The sequence below is a fragment of the Parasteatoda tepidariorum genome, chromosome 3, assembly GCF_982258835.1.
Source record: "Parasteatoda tepidariorum strain Cologne lab strain chromosome 3, Ptep-v5.0, whole genome shotgun sequence".
Lineage (NCBI taxonomy): Eukaryota > Metazoa > Arthropoda > Arachnida > Araneae > Theridiidae > Parasteatoda > Parasteatoda tepidariorum.
In genome coordinates, this window is record NC_141757.1 from 85,641,206 (window position 1) to 85,662,474 (window position 21,269).

General features: G+C 28.7%; 1 protein-coding gene across 1 annotated transcript in view; it reads left to right on the forward strand.

The window, feature by feature from the left end:
• The window catches only part of LOC107451876 (echinoderm microtubule-associated protein-like CG42247), a 40,155-nt gene that overhangs the window by 2,721 nt on the left and 16,165 nt on the right, over positions 1-21,269 (forward strand). Inside the window, exons 2-13 of the mRNA XM_071182553.2 lie at positions 483-950; positions 6,813-6,998; positions 8,340-8,418; positions 9,123-9,243; positions 10,280-10,417; positions 11,648-11,708; positions 12,519-12,617; positions 12,719-12,811; positions 14,285-14,422; positions 15,755-15,898; positions 17,932-18,045; positions 19,013-19,135. Coding sequence (XP_071038654.2) covers positions 528-950; positions 6,813-6,998; positions 8,340-8,418; positions 9,123-9,243; positions 10,280-10,417; positions 11,648-11,708; positions 12,519-12,617; positions 12,719-12,811; positions 14,285-14,422; positions 15,755-15,898; positions 17,932-18,045; positions 19,013-19,135 — 1,719 coding nt within the window. The 5' untranslated portion in view covers positions 483-527. The remainder of the gene's footprint in view (positions 1-482; positions 951-6,812; positions 6,999-8,339; positions 8,419-9,122; positions 9,244-10,279; positions 10,418-11,647; positions 11,709-12,518; positions 12,618-12,718; positions 12,812-14,284; positions 14,423-15,754; positions 15,899-17,931; positions 18,046-19,012; positions 19,136-21,269) is intronic.

A 21,269-nucleotide genomic window follows, 5' to 3' on the forward strand; every position in this document is an offset into this window, starting at 1 on the left:
TATTATGCGTTATGTTGCTTCACAAAAATTTCACATGAACTTAGAATTTATTTGTAATTCCTTTTCTTGATTAAAATCACTAATTATAGAAAAAATTGCTTTAAATTTGTACTTTCATCCCTCTAAATATTGCCTAAAGAGGCGTACATATTTTCTTTTTATTTCATTCAGGCTTAATGTGTTTAAACTTACTGAAATAAATCATTAGTTTTACAATAAGTCTTCACTACTGTGGGCTTACTCTAAACTCCCTTAAAGGGAGTTACAGTTAATTGGTCTAATTAAGAAATATATTTTCTAACTAGATTACTGTAATGTTGGTGAACTGATAAGCCTAAAAATGTCAGAGTGATTAGAAAATGAATAAGATTTTTAGTCTGCCTTAAAACAAAATGATTGTAGTTGTTTGCAAAGAGTCGTATTACTCAATCGTCATATGCATTAATAAACAAAAATGTTTTATTTATTTCTCCTCAATATAGATCCAAAAAAAGAACATCACTCATAAGAAATTTCACTTTTTTGTTATGATGATGACAAGACGTAGGCGATGGAGAGATTCTGAAAAGGCTCGCCGCATCACATTTTACAGAAATGGAGATTATTTTGACGCTGGTGTCAAAGTCGCTTTGAGAGGCCCGAAGCCTTTCCCAACCCTTCCTCATCTTTTGGACTACCTCAGCCAAAAAACGCGCATGCCAGCCAAAAGACTTTTTTCAGTCCAAAATGGTCATGAAGTGAAATCTCTGGAGGGATTTGATGACGGGGGATCGTATGTAGTGTCTTCCGATGGAAAATTTATTCCAATGGCTTACGGCAACATTCCACGTGTCCAAACATCTTTTCTGGAGACTGCCTTGCCAACTATAGCTAAAGATATGCAACTTTACAGACCTCAAGAACCCACTACATTTAAAAGGAAGAAAAAGAAAGAGGAAACAAAACCCCTGGTATTTGCATTACTTTTTTTTTTTACAAATCTTAATACTATTTTTAAGAAATTTCGGGGATATTTTACTTTATAACCAGCGTTGAACAGCCAACCCAATTCTGAGTTTACAACTATCAATGATCAACTCCGCAGTCTTGTAGTTTAGAACCCAACCCAAAAGATAAGGGAGTGACATTGGGACAAACTATCCTTCGTGGAAGATTTTTTGGTGGAACCTTCCCACAATTGCGCTACACGGAGAGGAAAACCACATGGTCAGTCCTATGGCACGGGGACTCTAACCCATGAGCCGTCTACCACTGGGGATATTTTTGCGTCATCACTATGATCGGTGAGAGCTGAGAGCAGAATTCGTATTCAACTCAGTGTGACGAAAATGGCAGTGGGCAAATACTCCATTCCCTAAGCCACCGCATCTTATACATTTCGGAGATAGGAATTTCAGAGAAGAAAAATTAAATGTACAAAAACTTCTCAGAACGAACATAGGCAATAATTGAATATTTATTTTAATTCATTTAAAAAAAACTCGCATTAAGTAAATTATTGTACATATTCTAGAGAAAAATAACGAACTAATGTTATTGGATGAAAATGCTCATTTATAATATAAAAATTTAAAATATAAAAATATACAAAATAGAATTAGTATGTAAGCTGAAATAAATAAATAAAAATGGTATCTGTACTTGACATTAGTCTTATAGGGAGCATAAGCAGTTCAACGATTTTTAATCCACCCGAATAATTTGCGACGAATTTCGTAAAGTTATTTCATTTTCTTTTGTGTTCTGAATTTCCCAAGCTACAGAAAGGCGTAAATATTATAAATTCACATAAGAATGTAAGTAATAAATTAGTAAGCACCCTAGTTTTATGAAGCAATACACTACAGTATATATTAGATCATATTTAAGGCTAAATTAAGAAATACCCAACTTGTTGTCAAAAGTGAATTTACTTATATAGTTATTTGTTTGTAGTTACCAAGTAGGTACACGTCGTAGTAGGTAGTACGGTAGTTTAACTAGGTAGTACGTCGCACTGGAACTGCGCAATGGGCTATTGGCGACGGTCTGGGAAACATCCCTGAAATTGATCCGAAGACATGCCATCACAATTTTGATCCTCTGCAGGGGGCTCTTTAGTAACACAACGACTTGCGAGCGAAGATAAACTCTCCTACCTCGTTAAACTCTTCTACCTACGGTAGGCGAATTGACAAAACATACCGTAGATTATAAACTAGGCGATTGCAAGTGGAATTGGCGATGGATTTACGCGTAAATGTGGTGGGAGAACGAAATTACATTAACCTAAACAGTGAAATTCGATATTTTTTTCCTCCTCCTCGACTAGCCATGATGAATAAAAATAACTCATTAATTCATTTTAGTAGAGAATTAAAAAAGAAAATAACCTTTTTATTCTTAGGATCACGTTACAAATAAACTGTATTTATATTTATTAAGCGCAATAATTTATATTTTATAAAACGATCTAGTTTTTTGATATAACAGATTTAATTTTTTAATTTTTTTTTTACAAGAATTGTGTTCGTGAAGAAATAAAAATAATTTATTAATGAACCAATCACAAAAAATAACGTAACATTTTAATACCATGTTTTATTGGAACGCTATTTTGAAGAATTAATTCTATTTAACTTTTATTGTAAGAAAACATAACCTGTTTTAATTTCGTGATTTTCTCTGTTAAATCAATCTTGATAAAAGAATAATGTAGACTTTTTTATGAACATTTTTTTTAGATATTAACAAAGACATATCATTTATTAGAAAAAAAATTGGAGTATTCAAAAATGTTATCACGCTTTAAAGTAAAAATTTCTTGCGAATGAAAAAATCGATATTTTTAAAATTTTAAAGTAATCGGAAATTTGCAAGTGAAAAAAGAAATATGTGAAATAATTTCAAGAAGAGAAAAATGCACAAATGAAGGGATTTTTCTTCGATGACCTATATCGCGTTTGTTTTAATACTAGAAGCATTTATTGTAAGAAAATATTTATTAAATAACTTTTTTTTCAATGGGATGAGATCTTAAACTTCGTGAAAAATTGATTCAATTCCTTAATATATATATAAAAGTTCGTAAATACTTCATTTATTATGGAGGTCATAGATACCTTGATACTCTTTCAGTATAAGAATAATAAATCCAATTAATAGAAAATGCACAATTTTAAAAATATATTTTATTTACATATATTGTGTACAGGTTATTCTGCAACGATCATATGTAGTATAAATTTATAGATTCCTAAATACTGTCATATGAATTAGGTAATTAAAAACATAATTAAAAAAATAATAGAATTAAAAAAAATTTCAACCTTTAATTAAAAACTTCTTGTTGTCAAGTATTAATAATAATTATAATTTTTAACTACTTTTTTAAACAAAAATTTTTAATTCTCAAACTTGGAAGAAGTATGAAGGATAGTATTTATCCTTCATATGAAAATATCCGAAAATTTGTAAAAGAAAAACTATATTTTAAAATTGAGCCATTGGCAACAACAGAGGTCAGATGTATATACTGAGTTTAAATAAATTATATATTATAGAACTCACATTTAGGGCTTGGATCAATTTATTATCAGTTCATAAGAGTGTTTTTTAAAAAATAAAGTAGTGATTGTTTGATTTATAATTGTAAGTCTTGAGTGTTTAAGGTTAAGTTATGTTTCCTTTGAAATAATTTTTGAACTATGCAAAGCAGGGCGACATTCATTTCAACTTAAAATATATCAACTTAACTTTCAATAATTATAGATAAATAAGAAACAAAAATTAGATAAAAACTTTAAATGAAATACTTTTAGAAAAATACCTTCTAAATAAGATTTAAATAAAACGCAATCACTTCGCCTGAGTGATTTTGTAAAGAATTCTAAACTTTTTAATTTTACAAGTTAGGTGAAAAGTAAATATCTTACAATAGTGGTAGGGAATTAAGGAAATTCTAAATTAAATGAACATTAAAACATTGAGTGCAAAAAATTTTCAATTCACTTAAAAGTTCACTGGAAAGTTCCCAAAATATGGTGAAATGCGCAAAAAGTAAAGTTAACACTAAGGGGTCCTAACATTGCATTGCTTTCCTGACCAAACTATTGGGATAATATTTTCAGATTGCGGCAACCCCTATATAGTGGGGATCAAAAATCCGAATACGCAGAAATTTTTTTTCTCAAAGTAGGCTCGTTTTAGTGTCTGATTTCCGAACTTAAAATATATTGTCTGCTATAATTAAGCGACATATTTGAATTCACCCTCTCGATCCATTAAGATTGAGTCCTAGAACGTAAGCATCTGATCATTAGATCAAAAATTAGTTTTAGATTTTTGTTTACTGTTCACTGTACACTAAAACGTGATTTTTTTTTTTTTTTTGAAATTTCGATTTTAATGCCATTATTTCAATCTCCTTCGGGTTGTGCTTACTTTATAAATTTTATCTCAACTATATTTTTCTCTTCACTTTTAAACTGTAAAGACTTTTTCTCCATTTGTAAATTATGAAAAAAATTATTAATCTGATTGCGTAAACAGTTAATTCATTAAAATTGGACGCTCTCAATTAATTCCTTTCAATAGTCATTTATATTATTAATAATAATTATTTACACAAAATTATAATGAAGGAAAGTTTGATTAGAAATTTAAAAGTTTTTGCTGCTATAATTAGGGAATTTCTATCTCTTTTTTTTTCCGGAGCAAAATGCATTTTTAATTAAAAGGGAACAATAGTGACTTAATATTTATTTATACGATAAAAGACTCTCTAATCGCTAACACCGATGACAGAAGAAATTTTCAATTTTTTCTTTTCCACAAAAAGTTTAAAACTTAAATTGTTGTTCTTTCATTATAAAGCAATCGTATAATATTCTCGTATCATGTAAAACTTTATAACGAAGTTACTTATCTACCGTTTTGCAGTTATAAAATGAAATAATTATTAAATTATACTTGCATTTTAGAATGTAATACTCAATTGTTCAATGAATTTTACGATTATTATTATAAAACTGCGTATAATGAACATTTCAATTAAAATAATTAGTACTAAAAATTCTCTTCTTAAAATAATTAGTACTAAAAATAGCTGCTAAAAATTCTCTTAAACGTTTATAAATAATATACATTTATAAATTTCAGCTTTTCGCATTATTGCTAAATAATCTCTACGTCGAAAAATATTTAAAGAATTTCATTATAACAGAAAATTAAATAAAATTTAAAAAAAAATTGTAAATGGTTATCGAGCAGAACCATTAAGTTTAATTAATGAATATAGAATTGGAAACTAAGTCTCTGCTAAACAATAAAAAAAAATTTTTTTAATCTTTTAAATAAACAAACTTTATTATAATAATCATTTCATTATTAAGGATTAAAGGTTATTGTGAAATTATTAATTCTAATTAGTGAATGAGTAGGAAAAGAATTTCACTACTTGAAATACATTTAATGAAAGTTATAAAACTATGGAATATGTAATAATGTGTAATTTTTCTATCTTAGTTCTATTACGACCCTTTAAAAAACGCTAATAAACACAATTTAGTCAACAGATACAAACGATTATGTCGGCGCTATAACAAAAAAAAAAAAAAAAAAAAAGCTTTATATTTTATTTGATGCAGAAGAATCAAATGAAGACCCGCTTAATTGAAATGTCGCACCCATATCTAACTTGTTGAATATTATGCGATACCGAAAACAAAACAAAAACATAAGCACACAGCTGTTTGGCGATTTGCGAGAACGCTCCTTTAACGCTAATAGAAATTTTCGCCAACCCTTTGCAATCTACGGTATGTTTTGTCAATTCGCCTGCGGTAGAAGTGTTTAACGAGGACCTATAACGCGCACCCTCGGTCCCGACGTTGGCTGATAAAAGTGGTCACTCACCCGCTTTCAGACCGGAGCCAGTGATGCTTGACTTCGGTGTTCTACTGGGTACAGTGTCTTTACGATCAGTTCACTGCGGGACTGTAATTACCAAGTAAACAAGAAGAGAGTATTGATCTAAGTATTGAAAATACAAGACTTCTTGCATACAGCAACTCTGCTCTGTGAATAATCAGAGTTTCTATAACAATGTCTTTGTCTACCCAATTAATAATAATAAAATCAACTATTTAGATTTAAATGGATTATTCAAATTTGCTTATTTTCATTCGTACTTCTTAAATAGTAGAAATTTATACGTTAAAGGCATTTTACGCTTGTACACTGGTCAAAGCGATCAGAATATGGTAAAATTTACCCTATTTTATGGGCTATAGGAACATCGAAAAGCTTGGTAATTTTTACCAAAAACCTTTGGTGATGATTTTCGTAAAATTAACAATAAAATAGGATTTTCTAATATGTGATAATATTTAGAAAATGTGGTAAAATTTGGCTAACGTTTTTGGTAAAATTTGGTTGATTTGGTATAATGATACCTTAGAGGTTATGATAAGAACCATTTATTCGATATAATTTACTTTTCAATTTTGTATTTGTTACTAAATGTTTGGTAATAAGAACTGTAAATTTGAAAACAAGTATTTCCATTAAATCATTACCATATGAATGGAAAAAAATTACTAAATGAATGGTTTAAATACCATATATTTTGACTTGATTATTACGTTGTTGTTCTTTTTTCACGAGTAATGTCATTACCTCACAATACGTTATTTTTTTACAGAATTTTTTTCTCCGTATAAAATTATTACAAATTTAATATTTTCCATTTTAATTTAAAAATTTATTATAAAGATTTTCACTTAATTAAAAGAATGATTAATTAAAAGATTATTTTATAAACATATATTTAGCTGGAACCATTATCAGCACGAAGAGAAGGTAGACTTTTAACGATTTCTACAAGAAAAGGTGACAGTTCAACAAAGCTTCTTTTCAATGACAAAAATCCACCACCATTTGAAGAACTATTGCGGGACTTCGGGAGAGCATTGGGATTGCACAAAGTAAAAAAAATGGCCACTGCTTCCGGTCGACAGGTAAATTAACACATTTTTAACATTTCAAGGATTATTGCTCAAACTATATGTCACGTAAATCATCCTATACATCATTAATTTCTTTCGAATTCGGTTTGGTAGACACCAAAATATTTTTTATTGGTTTTCTATTGTTGGACTAACATAATCTGGACGGTAACCATCAATAATTCCACCACGAATCATTATATTTTTGATGGTAACCAACATAATTAACCATCGCCCCTATGCAGGAATTTGGACTGATTTATGATGGTCCAATGGTTTATGATGGTTTTACTGTTCTTCTGCACCTATCTGAAATTAAAATTTAAACACTAAAGCTTTTCGCAAAGTGAGTCGAATCTTTTGACATATTCTGATTTCGAAGCGATTTAAGCGTGATTGTCATCAAACATGGAGCTCAAGTTAAGATTTAAGTGCTCTAGTTAGTCAAAGGGAGATCGAAATTTTAATCACTCAAGATTCCAACCCCACGAACTAAAGTTAATAAATGAAAAGGCAGTAAACTTTTTTAAAAAAGTATACTAAAAATATTGAAGATATTAAATATTTTATGAAATATATGATGCAGGAACTCTTTCATAGTCCAATCATAGGAAGTCATAGAATGATCTAAGAAATGTATTATATTACGCTAAGAGAAAAAATGTGGGCAAAACTACCAGAATATGATAAAATTTGAGTAGGGCTCTATAAAACACCGAAAAGCTTGGTAATTTTTACTGATGGTGCTTTATGGTGTGGTAAAATTAACAATAAAATATAATTTTATAGTATGTGATAACTGATAAAATATGGTAATTCTTATCATGATACCTTAGTGTCTGGCATAAAAAGAATTTTTCGGCTAAATTTGCGCTTGTCTTGTATTTTTTACTAAATGTGTAGTAATAGGGACAATAATTTTAGAAATCAGAATTTCTAGTAAACCGTTATCATAACGAACGTAAAAATACCAAATGAATGGCTTAAATACCGTATATTTTGGTTTGATTACCATAAAGATGGTGGTTTTTTTTTCTAACCAGAAATGTCATTACCATACAGTACGATAATTTCACCAGGAATTTTCCCTGTTAAAGCACAAAATACGATTTTAATAATAATAACGATCATAAAGTTTAATTTAAAGAATGTTTAATTTATTTAGTATAAATTCTTTATTTTATTCATAAAAACGGTATCCCAAGAATTCAATTCTATCATCAACCGTTACCTAGTGGAATTCTAAAACATGTTTTACGTAACTACTTAATTATGTCACATATTTTTATCCACGATCAGTTTGAAATATGTATTATTAAGCCATAACAACTAAATTTGAACCTGTTTTTATAGGTACGAAGTTTATCTCAAATGAAGAATGAATTTTATGATGTTGATACTTTTTACCTTGAAGAAGATTTTCATCTTCAAGGTAGGATTTTTAACGTATTATTAAAACCAATGTGATGAATTAATGCTTGACCAATGCTAAAACCAATGTTTAAAGCAGCCATCTTTTTTCAATTATGGGCATATCATTAGAAGCTCAGAAAATTGGATTATTGATTAATAGTAAAATCAGATTAAATTAATTAGGATAGTGCCACTATTCTATAAAGTTTCAAATAATTGTAGAGCGAAGTTTGTTCTTCTAACAAAGTTTAATTTAAAAGTTCTTTACAAAAAAAACCTAAAATTGATTTATTTCCAAAGAAAACAGTTCCAAGAAACCTAGAAGAACTAAAAATGGATAATTCAAAAAAAAAAAATTTTTTTTTTAGTTTGACAATTTATTTTATAGTTTTGCATTACAGAACCGAGAATGACATTTTGAAAATGACAGTTTACATTATATATCTCTATAAAATGGGTTTTGGATATAACAGAAAATAAAAAAACAATTTTTAAAATTTTACCCTATTTTATCTATAAACTCGAATTACTGTTAAAAAAAACATTAAGGGATATTGAGATCTGATCAATACAATAGAATAATAAATAAGCAGATAATATATATATACATATATATTATCTTTATTATATACATATTATCATTCAAATTTTCCTTACTGGTGTTTTTTGTGTTTCTATTTTTAAAGCCAATATAATAAGGTTACCTATCTTTTCCTATTTTAGAAAAAAAGTTGCAGTCTGCTAATTATGTGAAACCTAAAGAAAACAAATCAGAAGTTTCCAGAAAATTAATAAGTTCCTATAGCACACGCAGACAAAAGACACCTCTTCAATTAGATTGGGTGTATCCTTTTTCAATATCTGCTAAATATATTTTAGCGAACTTTACAAAACATTTAATAAGTTTTTTTTTATTTAACAATATACAGAGCATTATTTTCTGAATGAGTTAAGATACAGGTTGTAAGTCAGTTATTACTAGCAAGGCTGAAACTTACAAGGAAAAAGAAAAAAATTGGCAAAAAAAAAGAACTATTTCATTTCTTCAATTTTTTTGCGAGAAGTAAATTATACTCTATTACCACCTATTTTCCTTTATTAAAAAAGCTACATTTACTAGTGGAATTTCTTATATATAACTATGTTATTACGAATGCTAATTAATAAATATATTTGTACAAATACATTTAGATCTATATGCTTTCAATTTCATTTTTTTATTGTTTCGTGTTAAACTTTTAATTACGCTTCACTGCAGAATTGAGATTGACAGCTACATTTTATCTTTATAAACACTAACGTCAAATAAGTGTCAAATTTATTCAATTCAATCTGTATCATAAATATGTGTAAAACTCAAATAAATTGTTTATTTGGATTCTAGCAAGCGAAGTCATCGATAATAAATCGTGGCATTTGTCAATTCAGAAGCCAATCAGGTTCGACGTACAAGCGGGACATCGCTTATGGTATCAAATTGAATCTGGATTTAAATCGCATGGTTGTGCCTTATCACCAATTTTTCTCTTCCAGTTGCAAGTACCGAACTCATAGTAATATGCAGCTTCGAACGTAATATGTAAAATTATTATAAATTTATTGAACTATATTAAGATAATAAAAGTATTTAAATGGCGACATTAATTTAAAATTAGCGCAGACAAAATTTATTCTCATACAAAATATTTTTCTTACTTTTATGAACTTCTACTAGAGTCAATTGAGCTTAAAATTTTAGGCATTAAGATAACAACTACAATTGAAATTGTTTTACCATTAATGAATTTAGAGAGGGTTTATCATATTATGGAAAATATCATTTAAATATACTCATTTCCTTAAAATTGTACTATTTTTGATATTATTCCTTAGCTTTTAAGTCATGGATATGACGGTAGTAAAATGTTGGCCCTAGATGATGGGGAACTTTTATATGCTGTTGGTAATATTATTGTTTTGTATAAAAGAGTTAATGCAAGACAGCGACATTATTTAGATCACACGGAAAATATATGTAGGTAAGTCAATGTCTGTTTTAAAATAATTTATTTGTTATTCTTTCTTAAAGTATTGAAGTTTACTTTAAATTATTAACTTATCAACTAACTAAACTAAAAAAAAACTAAAATTCAAATAAGAGGAATGTATTTAGATATTTCATTTGGAAAAAATTTATGTCATACTATACCGTTCTTTTATAACAAGTTAAGTTATACTTCAGTCGTCATTTATAATTTGATGCAAACATTAAATATAGTTCAAATATATATATTATTTTGAAAGGACTTTTAAGACCAAGTGTAATGAACTTCTGAAAACCATTGATTAATTTATATGATTAAAATTGTTTGTCATTTATTTTTAAAATATCTTAATCACAAAATATATAATAGATTTCAAAATATAAAAAAATTAAAATATTACCGCATCGAAATTTTTGACATTGGTTTGTAAGGCGAGATATAATTCGTGTTTAAACTTGCACAAATTTATAAATATTTAACTATACAAATTTTTTATAATGATTTTTTAATAATAATGATTTTTTAATTTATTAATATACAATTGAATCGTAATTTAAAACAACTATCTAGCTGTTATTTTTACTTCATTATGTTTTGTGTTATATACACAAGACAAAAATTGCATTGTTAATATAATATCAAAACAGTACTATTTCGCGTTATTTCAATAAAATACCGTTCGCTTTATAGTAAGCTCTAACTTAATCTTTACTTCCTCGAAAGATTAATTAAAATTTGATGAACTTGCTAGGATTGATTGCGAAGAAAAACACCAACTTTACACGAGCTATTTTGCTTACATTTTAGCTTTGAAATGTCCAAAAAATAAAATATAAACTTGTTTGTAGTCCAGAACAAGATAAATGTAATACATATATGTAATATTATATTCATCGTATGAAAATTTCATGATCAAATCCTTAATCTGTTTGAGTTAATAAAGTCCTCTATAAAACACATGTAAGGAGAAAAATAATTAAATTCCTGAGAAAAATACGTTTACAAATTTGCTAAAACAGAACATATTGATAAGTGATTTTTATCAATTTAGCAGAGATTTGTTTCTTTTAAACAAAAGATTTAAACAGTGAAAGCTTCACAATTTTAAAATTTTATTCATTTTAAAAATGTATAAACTGAAAAAGATAATAAACTGATATTTTGGAAAATATTCATAAGTTAAAATGCTTAATTTACATGTAATAGAAATACATTTAATTTCAGCATGTGTCTCCATCCTTCAAGAAGAATGGTTGCTTCTGGACAAATATCGTCTGAGGAACAAGTAAATACTTAACCTAACTAATAATAAATACGTAACCTAAATAATAAATACGTAATAATAAATACGTAACCTTACGTAGTAAATACGTAACCTAAACTAACATTCATTAATATAATTTTTGATTGATGTACGATTAAAAAAAAGATATTATCTAAAAGATTTTTCTAGATATTATCTAAAAAAGTTTTTAGGAATTCATTATCAAAGATTTATATTGTCATAGATATTAATTTAGGAATTTATTATCAAAAATTATGAATTAAATTAAATAGGAAATTTTTCTTTTTCTTAAAATTATATATTGAATGATTGTTAACCAAAAATTTCAATTGCATAGAATAATTTTACCTTTTTACAAAAATAAAATTTACTTTGTAAGCAATATCATGCAAGGCACACATTTTAAAGAAATTTTAATTTTATATACATTAACATCTGGTATAAAAATTATTTTTTCCAAAACAAACATGAATACTTTCATAATTAGTTTGCAAATTGAAAAAAATAATAGTTACTGAATTCAAATATTTCTTACATTGCTCGATGATTAAATAAAAAAAAATTGAATTCTAACACATTGTTCTTTTTGAAAATGTCATATATGACGTAGAATTTTTAAATTTGCGAAAAAAAATTTCAAAGTTTTCAAAATTTTCCACTAAAATTGATTAAATACTTAAATATACGTTTAAAATTAGATTTATAATATTACGTTTCATGTAATACATTATAATTAATCTGTATGAAATATACACATTATTATAACGTACTGAAATATTATATATTTTCGCATGCTTTAAATTTAAATAGGAAGCAGCAATCCATATTTGGCTTGTGGAGACTCTTCACACTGTGTCAGTTTTAAACAGACTCAACGGAAATCCTGTTTCTATAGACTTTTCAAGCCATGTAAGTTCATAGTTTTTTCAACCAAGTCATTTTGAAATCTTCATTTACTTATCATGGCGTTATCTATTCATTGTATTGAATTGCTATTCCGCTAATTTCAGGATTTTGTCTTGCTAAGCATTGAAGTGGGTGGCGATGAAGATTGTCTTTCCCTCTGGGATTGGGAAGGAGATGCTTTACTAGCACGAGTTCAGGTGATTTAATACAATTAAAATAATTTTTGTTGGGAAAACTTGATTAGAACTGTACAAAGATATATGATCAAAATCAACCAGCTACTCTTCTGAACTATTTGCAATAACCTGTGAACTGGGAAATAGAAACAAGTTATTACTAGGATATAACAACTAATCATTTCGTAAAGGATAGAGTGCGAAGGGGAATTTCGAAGATCAAATAAGAATAAAGTCCGAGTAGAAGCACGTTTTTTTTTCCTTTAAAAGAAAAAAAAATAACAAAGCAACCATGATTTCAAAAATTATTGATTTTTACACCAAACTTTGCATTGTATGCAATGCTGACCACTTTAAAACAATCATGCCGTAGACCAGAAACTAAGTTTTGGAGCTTTAATGTCCAAAGGCTTGTTGCAGGATTATCTTGCATTTTTTTTCCAGCTTGATTTTTCTATGTAGCAAGTTTACTAATTTCTTAGACTAACATTCGTGCCAATTTTATACGTTTTTCTTACTTTTATGAGTATATTTTAACACTTTTTAATGATTTCATTGCTTGTATGAGTATTTTTAACATTTTTATTGCTTGTATGAGTATTTTTAACATTTTCATGAGTATTTTTTACGACTTTTAAGAACGATGTTATCTGACATTGCTACAATGTTTAACTGAAAATTCACTTTAATAAGATTGAAAAAGAAAATCAAAGTTAAGATTTGCGCATTGGTGTGGAATGACTATAATCTAATGCCATTCATTACACAATTTATTTACACCACCTCTACACATCTCTTTATAGGAATATAAATGCAGAGCTGTTTTTAAACACAAAACACTAAAAATAATAAATTAAAATAATATTTAAATTGTTATGATTGTGTTTTTTTATGATTTTATTAGATTTGATTTTTTCATTATTATAACTTATATATATTTCATTATATTTCAGAAAAAAAAGTTCAAATTTAATAAATATATCAGTCAATCTATCTTAAAGGTTATATCTTGAGAAAACTTATTATTTTCGTGAATATTCAACACTTTGTCAAAAAGCAAATGATTTTTTTCTCACAAAAATGTCAGATAGTTTCAAAGTATAAGAAACCAATTCTACAGCGATCAGATTCCCAGAGAAGAAATTATAAAAAGTATCAATTTCTTTTTTCTCGTGTTTTTCTTTCGCTCTCTTATTTTTCGAAGTTGGTGAGAAAGTATCTTCAGTTACTCCGTTTACATTTAGTTGTAACATTTAATGCAAATGAAATACTTAGTCAAAAATACTTAATTGTTATTTCATTGCAAGAATAACAATTTTAGCAACAAAAATAACAAAAATACTCAAATTTATATCTATTAGAAACAACTGTTGCTTATTCTAAAGTATATAATATTATTAGTCTTACTTTAATATAAAAAGCTATATTCTGTTAGTTGAATTGCTTGTATTAAAATTAATAGCGTGTAATCTAACAAAAATTGAATCTTTACAGATGGAAGGTGAAAGGCTTTCAGGAGGTTGCTTTCATCCAACAGAGTCAGATTTAGCTATCACATTTGGTAAACACCACATGGCTTTCTGGAGGCGAAAAAAAGATGGTTTTCTCACAAGATCTGATGTTTTGGCACCGGTATGGAGAAAAAAAAATCCGATCTATAATGAACAACACACGTTAAAATAAACAATATTCGATACTATTGATATAAAATAACTTTTTTGAACCCGTTAATGATCAACAGGATATCTTTGGGAAATTAAAGTTATAAAGATGTTCACTGATATTTTTATAATTTTTAACCAAAAAAAAGATAGATATTTAATGAATTTCTGAGTCATCTTTAGTCTAGACATACCGTTTGAGAGCTATTTGAATTGTACTCCCCTACATTTGAGTATACGAAAATTCTCCACAATTTTAACCTGTAGTTAAAACATGGTAACTCGTGGTCCATGAAGTAATTATCATGTAGACAATACTCATTATAAAATAGTTTGCTGAAACGAATGTAGTTATACCAGAAAATATAAGGATCTATCACTAATACATCTTTGGCAGCACCATTTCAATAAATAGTTTTTATTGGCACTAATGTATATTTTTCCCTAATTTTATTTTTCTCCTATTTTTAAGTGTTCTGGTGAAATCTATAAAATATTAGTAATTTAATCGGAGTAAACAGTTTCTTTTGAGAAGTTTTCAAAACAGGCTAGCTTCTTTTTTCACTTATTTTTTTTTTTTTTTTTTTTTTTTGACATGAAATGGTTATTGACAAATTCGACCTTTTGAAAAAGTATAATTATTTCACTTATAGGATTATGGATTAAAGGTGCAAGTTCTGTAAATAACATTGCCACTTTATTCACCATTAACATTTATGTATTTATTACCATTTGTGAACTATCTCATTTCTTAAACATTATTTTTAAGGCAAGAAAATTTTTTTGTGTCTTAATGAATCTAATTTAAGCATATTTTAAAGACTTTACAGTATTTAATAATTTTTTTATGCCTGGCTTAAAGTGGATTAAATACTAAACTTAAAACATTTTACTTTTATTTGTACAATTTACATTTTTATTATCAATTCATTTATTTTTGTAAAATATTAAGTAAACAATTAACTGTACGAAAAATGTATACTCTAACAATCATGTTAGAAATTTTTAGAAACATTGAATAATAAGTTTACTTGTAGTGCTTGGGTTCATCTAAAATTTGTATAATTTATTTTGTGATATAGCCTAAGGGAAATAGAATTTATAACTTATGTGATTAAGAAAGCGTGTTGTGTTCTAAAATGGGTTTGCGGTCTAAGTATAGTTTCAATCTTTTTTTCCGAGTTGTTTCGTAGAGACCTGTAATACGTTTTCTTTTTTATTTTGCAAGAAGTTTAAGAAGGAAAAAAAAATTCTTTCATTTCATGCATTTTTATTAATTGAAAATATTGATCTTTTATCAAAGGGACATTCGGGTCGCACAATTCGAAGTTGGGCATTTATTGGAGAATCGAATTTGGCAGTTGGAGATTCAAGTGGTTATCTCACACTTTGGTCAATCCGTCCTGGAGATGATTACAAAATTGTGAAGGAAGTAAGAGCTCATCAGGTAAGATCACTTTCTTAATATGAGACGTGTATTAAAATATAGAAGATGAACTTTCAGTTTTCTCTTCTGAAACTAAATGAAATGATTAGGACATTATTTACTTCGGCAAATTTCATAACAGATAAAAAAAATATGTTATTTTGATTAAAACCTATTAATATCTAAATTGACGCAGTTTCATAATTATAAAAAGTCGCAAAACGGAATGTAATAGTCATAACAAATAGCCCACTATTCCATAACAATAAATATCAAATTTTCCTAGAATTTGTTCGAAAACTGATAGTTTACAAATCAATATGGTTTTGTTGCTTTGCAGGGATATGTTTGACAAGTTTGGTTTAGATCAACTTTATCAACTTATCTGTGAACTGTCTGATAGAATGAACACATTCACACGAAATATTACCAACAACAAAACTGTTTTAATTTTGAGTCTTTTTCTTTCTTCTAAATTTAAACTTAGATAATTATTTCTTTATGTTTATGGTCAATTGCAATAGCATGAATAAAAAATAATGACCTTTTTAGTTTCTTTCTTTTATTCTAGTTATAAATAAGCTATGTTGCATGTCCTATGGAATTTTTACAACATTAATACAAATTTCAAAAAAAAAAGAATTCCCGAGGACAACATTATATGCCGAATGGGGTGCACCCTAAGAGAGTGGAACTTTTTAATTTGACTAATATTTGAACAACCTGGTAGCCTTTCAATAAATAATGTGTTTTTAGAATCAATAATTTAAATTCTTTTCATCTAAACAGGGTATTATACAAACTGAAATTCAAGTCAAAGTCATAAAATTTTACTATAAAAAAGGGAAGGCTGGAGGTTTTAAATACCGGAAGTAAAAAAAAGCGTTTTGTATCACAAGTGCAAGGTCTCGCTCATGATTTCTTTCTTTGAGATTAATTAGAAGACAACTGATGAAAACACAAGCATCCTTGTTGAGAACCCAATCGTCGTGCATTGAGTAATAAAGATTTTTTTAATATTTTATATAACCTTCGTTAAGCAACCAACCCAATTTTGAGTTTACGACTACTAATGTTTAACTCTGCATCATTTTGAACCCAATTTAGATGACAGGGGAACTCCTGTATCAAGTATTGGGAGAAATTTGTCTTTGTGGAAGACTTTTTGATGGAACTAACCCGCGTTTGCGTTACAAGGAGCGGAAAACCATGAAAACCTTCCATGGTTAGCCTGACGGCAAAGTGACTCTAACTCATGATCCGTATACCACTGAGGATATTTTACGTTTGAACTGTGTTCGGTGCGAGCCGTATGCGGAATTCGTATCGACCAGCCACTGCTGGAATTCGAAACAGGTTCACCTCATTGGAAGGTGAACGCTCTATTCCCTGAGCCACCACAGCTCAGTAAGAATGATTAGCATCAGGTTTTTTTTCCGAGAGACTGTTCTATACTTTTTTAAACTTGATAAAAATATGTTTTGATTTGGGATACAAAATTTACACTACTTCTTTTTCCCTGTTGAGTAATGTGATTCTAAGAAGATTGGAAAGCTTAGACAATAAGATATTTATTAAAATAAAAAGGAATGCCTAATTACAATTTGTTCCCTTACGCCATCCTATGCTAATCATCTCCTTTGAACCTTGTCGGAAGATGTCGAGAATCCAAGCATCGAAGATCACATAAGCAAGGATGATTAACATCGGATGACGTTTTTTGCGAGAGACTGCTCTATACTTTTTATAACTAGGTAAAAAAATAAATTTTGATTTGGGACACAAAATTTATGTCATTCCCTTCTTATTTTATTAAAATTCGAGTTGTCCAAGCTCTCTCACCTTTTTTTCGAATCACATCTAGTGAGATAACCATTACCGACCTGAAAAACCATTTATATATTATACAAAAAAATGCTATTCAGTGTTTTTTCTTTTTCTTCTTTTTTTGGCTGGTATACAACAAATTATCTATCTTAAATGATGCAAGAAAGTTTCGAAAAGATAAAAAAATACTTTAATAGCAATTTAAAATTTTTAAACATTAATTTCAGGGTGAGGTGAAATCCCTTTTAGCCATGCGTGAAGGAACCTTGATATCTGGAGGAGATGACCAATTGAAGGCTTGGGACACGCACGAAAGATTACTACACCTGGCCACCACAGATGTAAGTTTTCCATATTATCAAAGTATGTAAAATAGGTGAAAGAAGCTCAACATATATCGAATCTTATGAATATGATACGTAACTCAAAAATTTTTAATTTAAAAATACTATTAGAAAAATACATTTTTAGTCCCCCTGAAAACTGTTTAGTGTTCAGATTGAGGGTTTAGAATATCGAACATATCCCTTGAAGAATGTGATTATAGATAAGATTCATTAATAAAGTTCTTTTCGCGCGAGCTATTGTATTGTAAATATTAACGTATTTTAAATTTTATTCAATGCAGCTGATTTCTGGTAGAATTTTGAATGTGCTTATTAAAGTAATTAAGTGCGTGACTATTTTATTTTTATGATATTGTAGAGCTTTTATATATTAAAATCAAAGTTGCCTATTTATTCATCATAAAAATTTAAATCCGATATAAAAAAATTCGTTATTTTTACATTGTGAGAAAAATTATACGCTGAAATAACTTAATCATTGGTATCAATATAAACAAAAAAATACTTTTAAAAATTCATTTACATTTGCGGAAAATTGTACCAAATGATAATTGCTATGGATTTTTATATTCAAAGTATTTACGGTACTATTACTTTTTTTAATAATAATTTGCCTTACTTTATATTATATTTCCTTAAACATTATATTTCCGAAAATATTTTGAAGTAACGTACAATTTAAATTCAATTATAAATTATAAAAACATTAAAATAATTTTCAAAGATAATAACTAGGAAAATTTTGATTCGGATAAATTTCAAAATAATAGTGCTTAAAAAGAGTTTATAATGAGTTCATAAATGATAGTCAAATAAGGCTATTTTATCACCTTTCTGTAAATAAAATAAAATCACGTTTCTATCAAAAATATAATATTTCATGAACTTATGTATAAAATTTTATCAATAACCTGAAAATAAAAAATATTATAAATTTTTATTTATCTAAATTTTATCTTAGTTACAAGAAAAGCATGTGAGAACACTTTGCATGCAGGGGCCGAGTGATGCTACTCTTTACGTTGGTACAACAAAATACATTCTCGAAGGATCGATGCAAAGTTCTTTCAGGATATTTGTGCAGGTAACTACACCCACTCATTAAATAATAATTTTACTATGTTATTTAAAACTAATTATATGAGAACGAAAAATGGAAACACATAGGTTAAGAACTCATTCCTATGAAAACTCAAATTGGTTTTTTTCGCAAATTGTTTTCTTCGAAAATATTATAAGAATGATAATACACTGCTCGACAATTGCTAAGGAACAACTGATTTATGCAAAGTAGCGTTCTTGACAACCAATCAATAACAGTGAAATCAAGTACAGAGGGCGTGGTAGAGCAGTACCCGTTATCTGTATAAAAGGCATTGCACATAATCTCTTCATTCATTCGAAAATTCATAATGTTAGGTATTTGATCAAAATCGCACCATAGGTTGTTGAACTTATTTTTGCGAAATTCAGTGTGGTGTTACAAAAATTAGGAGTAAATTGTCACGAAGATATCGTTTGAGTTCTTACTATCGTGAACAAGCAGTTAGACGACTGGAAGCAGGTCAAAATGTCACCACCGAGGCAGCATTATCATCAATGTAAAAAAGCGTCATCTCGCGATTATAAAAGACCGCTAAAAGTGGAGATACTTTACGATAACATACCGGTGGACGTTGTAGGGACACCGCATCTTAAGAGTAACTGTATGTATCCCCAGTATTGAAAAGGAACAGAAATGTCACTCCTGGGTAGATAGCTGCAAACTTTGCAACCACTACCAGCACTCGGGTTTTTAGGTGCTTTGCTGCCCAGGCCTCCCCTGGCAGCATTTTATCTTGTCTGGAACTTACCAGGCAAGACCTGGTTCAAGCTCCCCTGCTGGTGTTAGACTTTCTTAGAGTGAACGAGCTCATGGACCTGATCTAGCTCTGCTGGTCGTGGGGATGAGAACAACAACACTCGTGTTTTTCCCAGAACCATCTCACGGCGATAAAATCAAGTTGGTTTGCATCCAGGGAAACCTGCATAATTTATCCCTCTCTAACCACACCATCGTCGAGAAAGAGTACGTTGATGTAAGAAAGTATTGGGTGAGGTAACCAGTAAAGGTCCAGAGTGATGTTCTCCGACGAATCCCGATTCACTATGAAGCGTGATTCTAGCTACCAGTTAGTGTGGAGAGAGAGGGAACACGTTGTGCACAACAATAGGTTCATGAACGTGATCGGTATGGACCAGACGTGACGGTATGGGTAGGCATCAAACTCAATGGCTGAACACAGCGTCACATCTTTGAGTGAAGCAATGTTACATCGCAGTGGTATTGCAGAAAGATTATTCTGGATAAAGTTTGCATTTTTAGGGATGTAATAGGTTCAAACTTTCTGTTTATCGACGACAATATGCTGATGCACAAGACCGTTTACATTCTACATACTAGAAAGATAAAATATTGTTCGCATGCCATGGTCTGCACACTTCCCTGACTTAAATCTTATATAATACTCAGCAGACGTTTTTTACGAAGAACACGCCTCCCCCGAACCGTGCAAGAGCTGAAATCTGCCTTGAAAGAGGAGTGATACAATGTCGCCCAAGAACTCCTCGATAGTTAGGTAGACATCATGAATAATAGATGCAAAATGCGCATCACATATTACTGAGGAAATCATATGTTATGTTCTGGCAAGAAGATCCATTCTTCATGGCTGCTTGGAAATCAGCCAAGAAGCCTCTTTTTTATTTCTCATTTCTTTACTTTATAAGTGGAAATATCTGTACAAGTTTTATTAACAATAAATGCACATTGTCTCTACTAAATATGTACTTAATTTCATTTCATCAATTAACGTCTATAATTAAATATTCCAAAAAATGCAACTGTCCCTTAGCAATTGTCAAGCAGTGTATATACATGACAGTAAAAATGTAGTGACATCCACATGTACATGCAAAATCCTTTGGATAATGTTACACGTCGAAGAGTAAACTCGGTTGGTGGACTACGATCATTGAAATGAATTTTCTTTAAAATTAGCTGTCAAAACTTATACTTCAACTGCTGAAAAATTTAAAAATTTTCATAATCACATTATGTTATATCACATTATATTTCATAATCATTATATTTCATAATCATTATATTTCATGATCATTATATTTCATAATCCCTTAATACGTATTTTTGAAAAGCTTCTAAAAAAATTAATATTAAA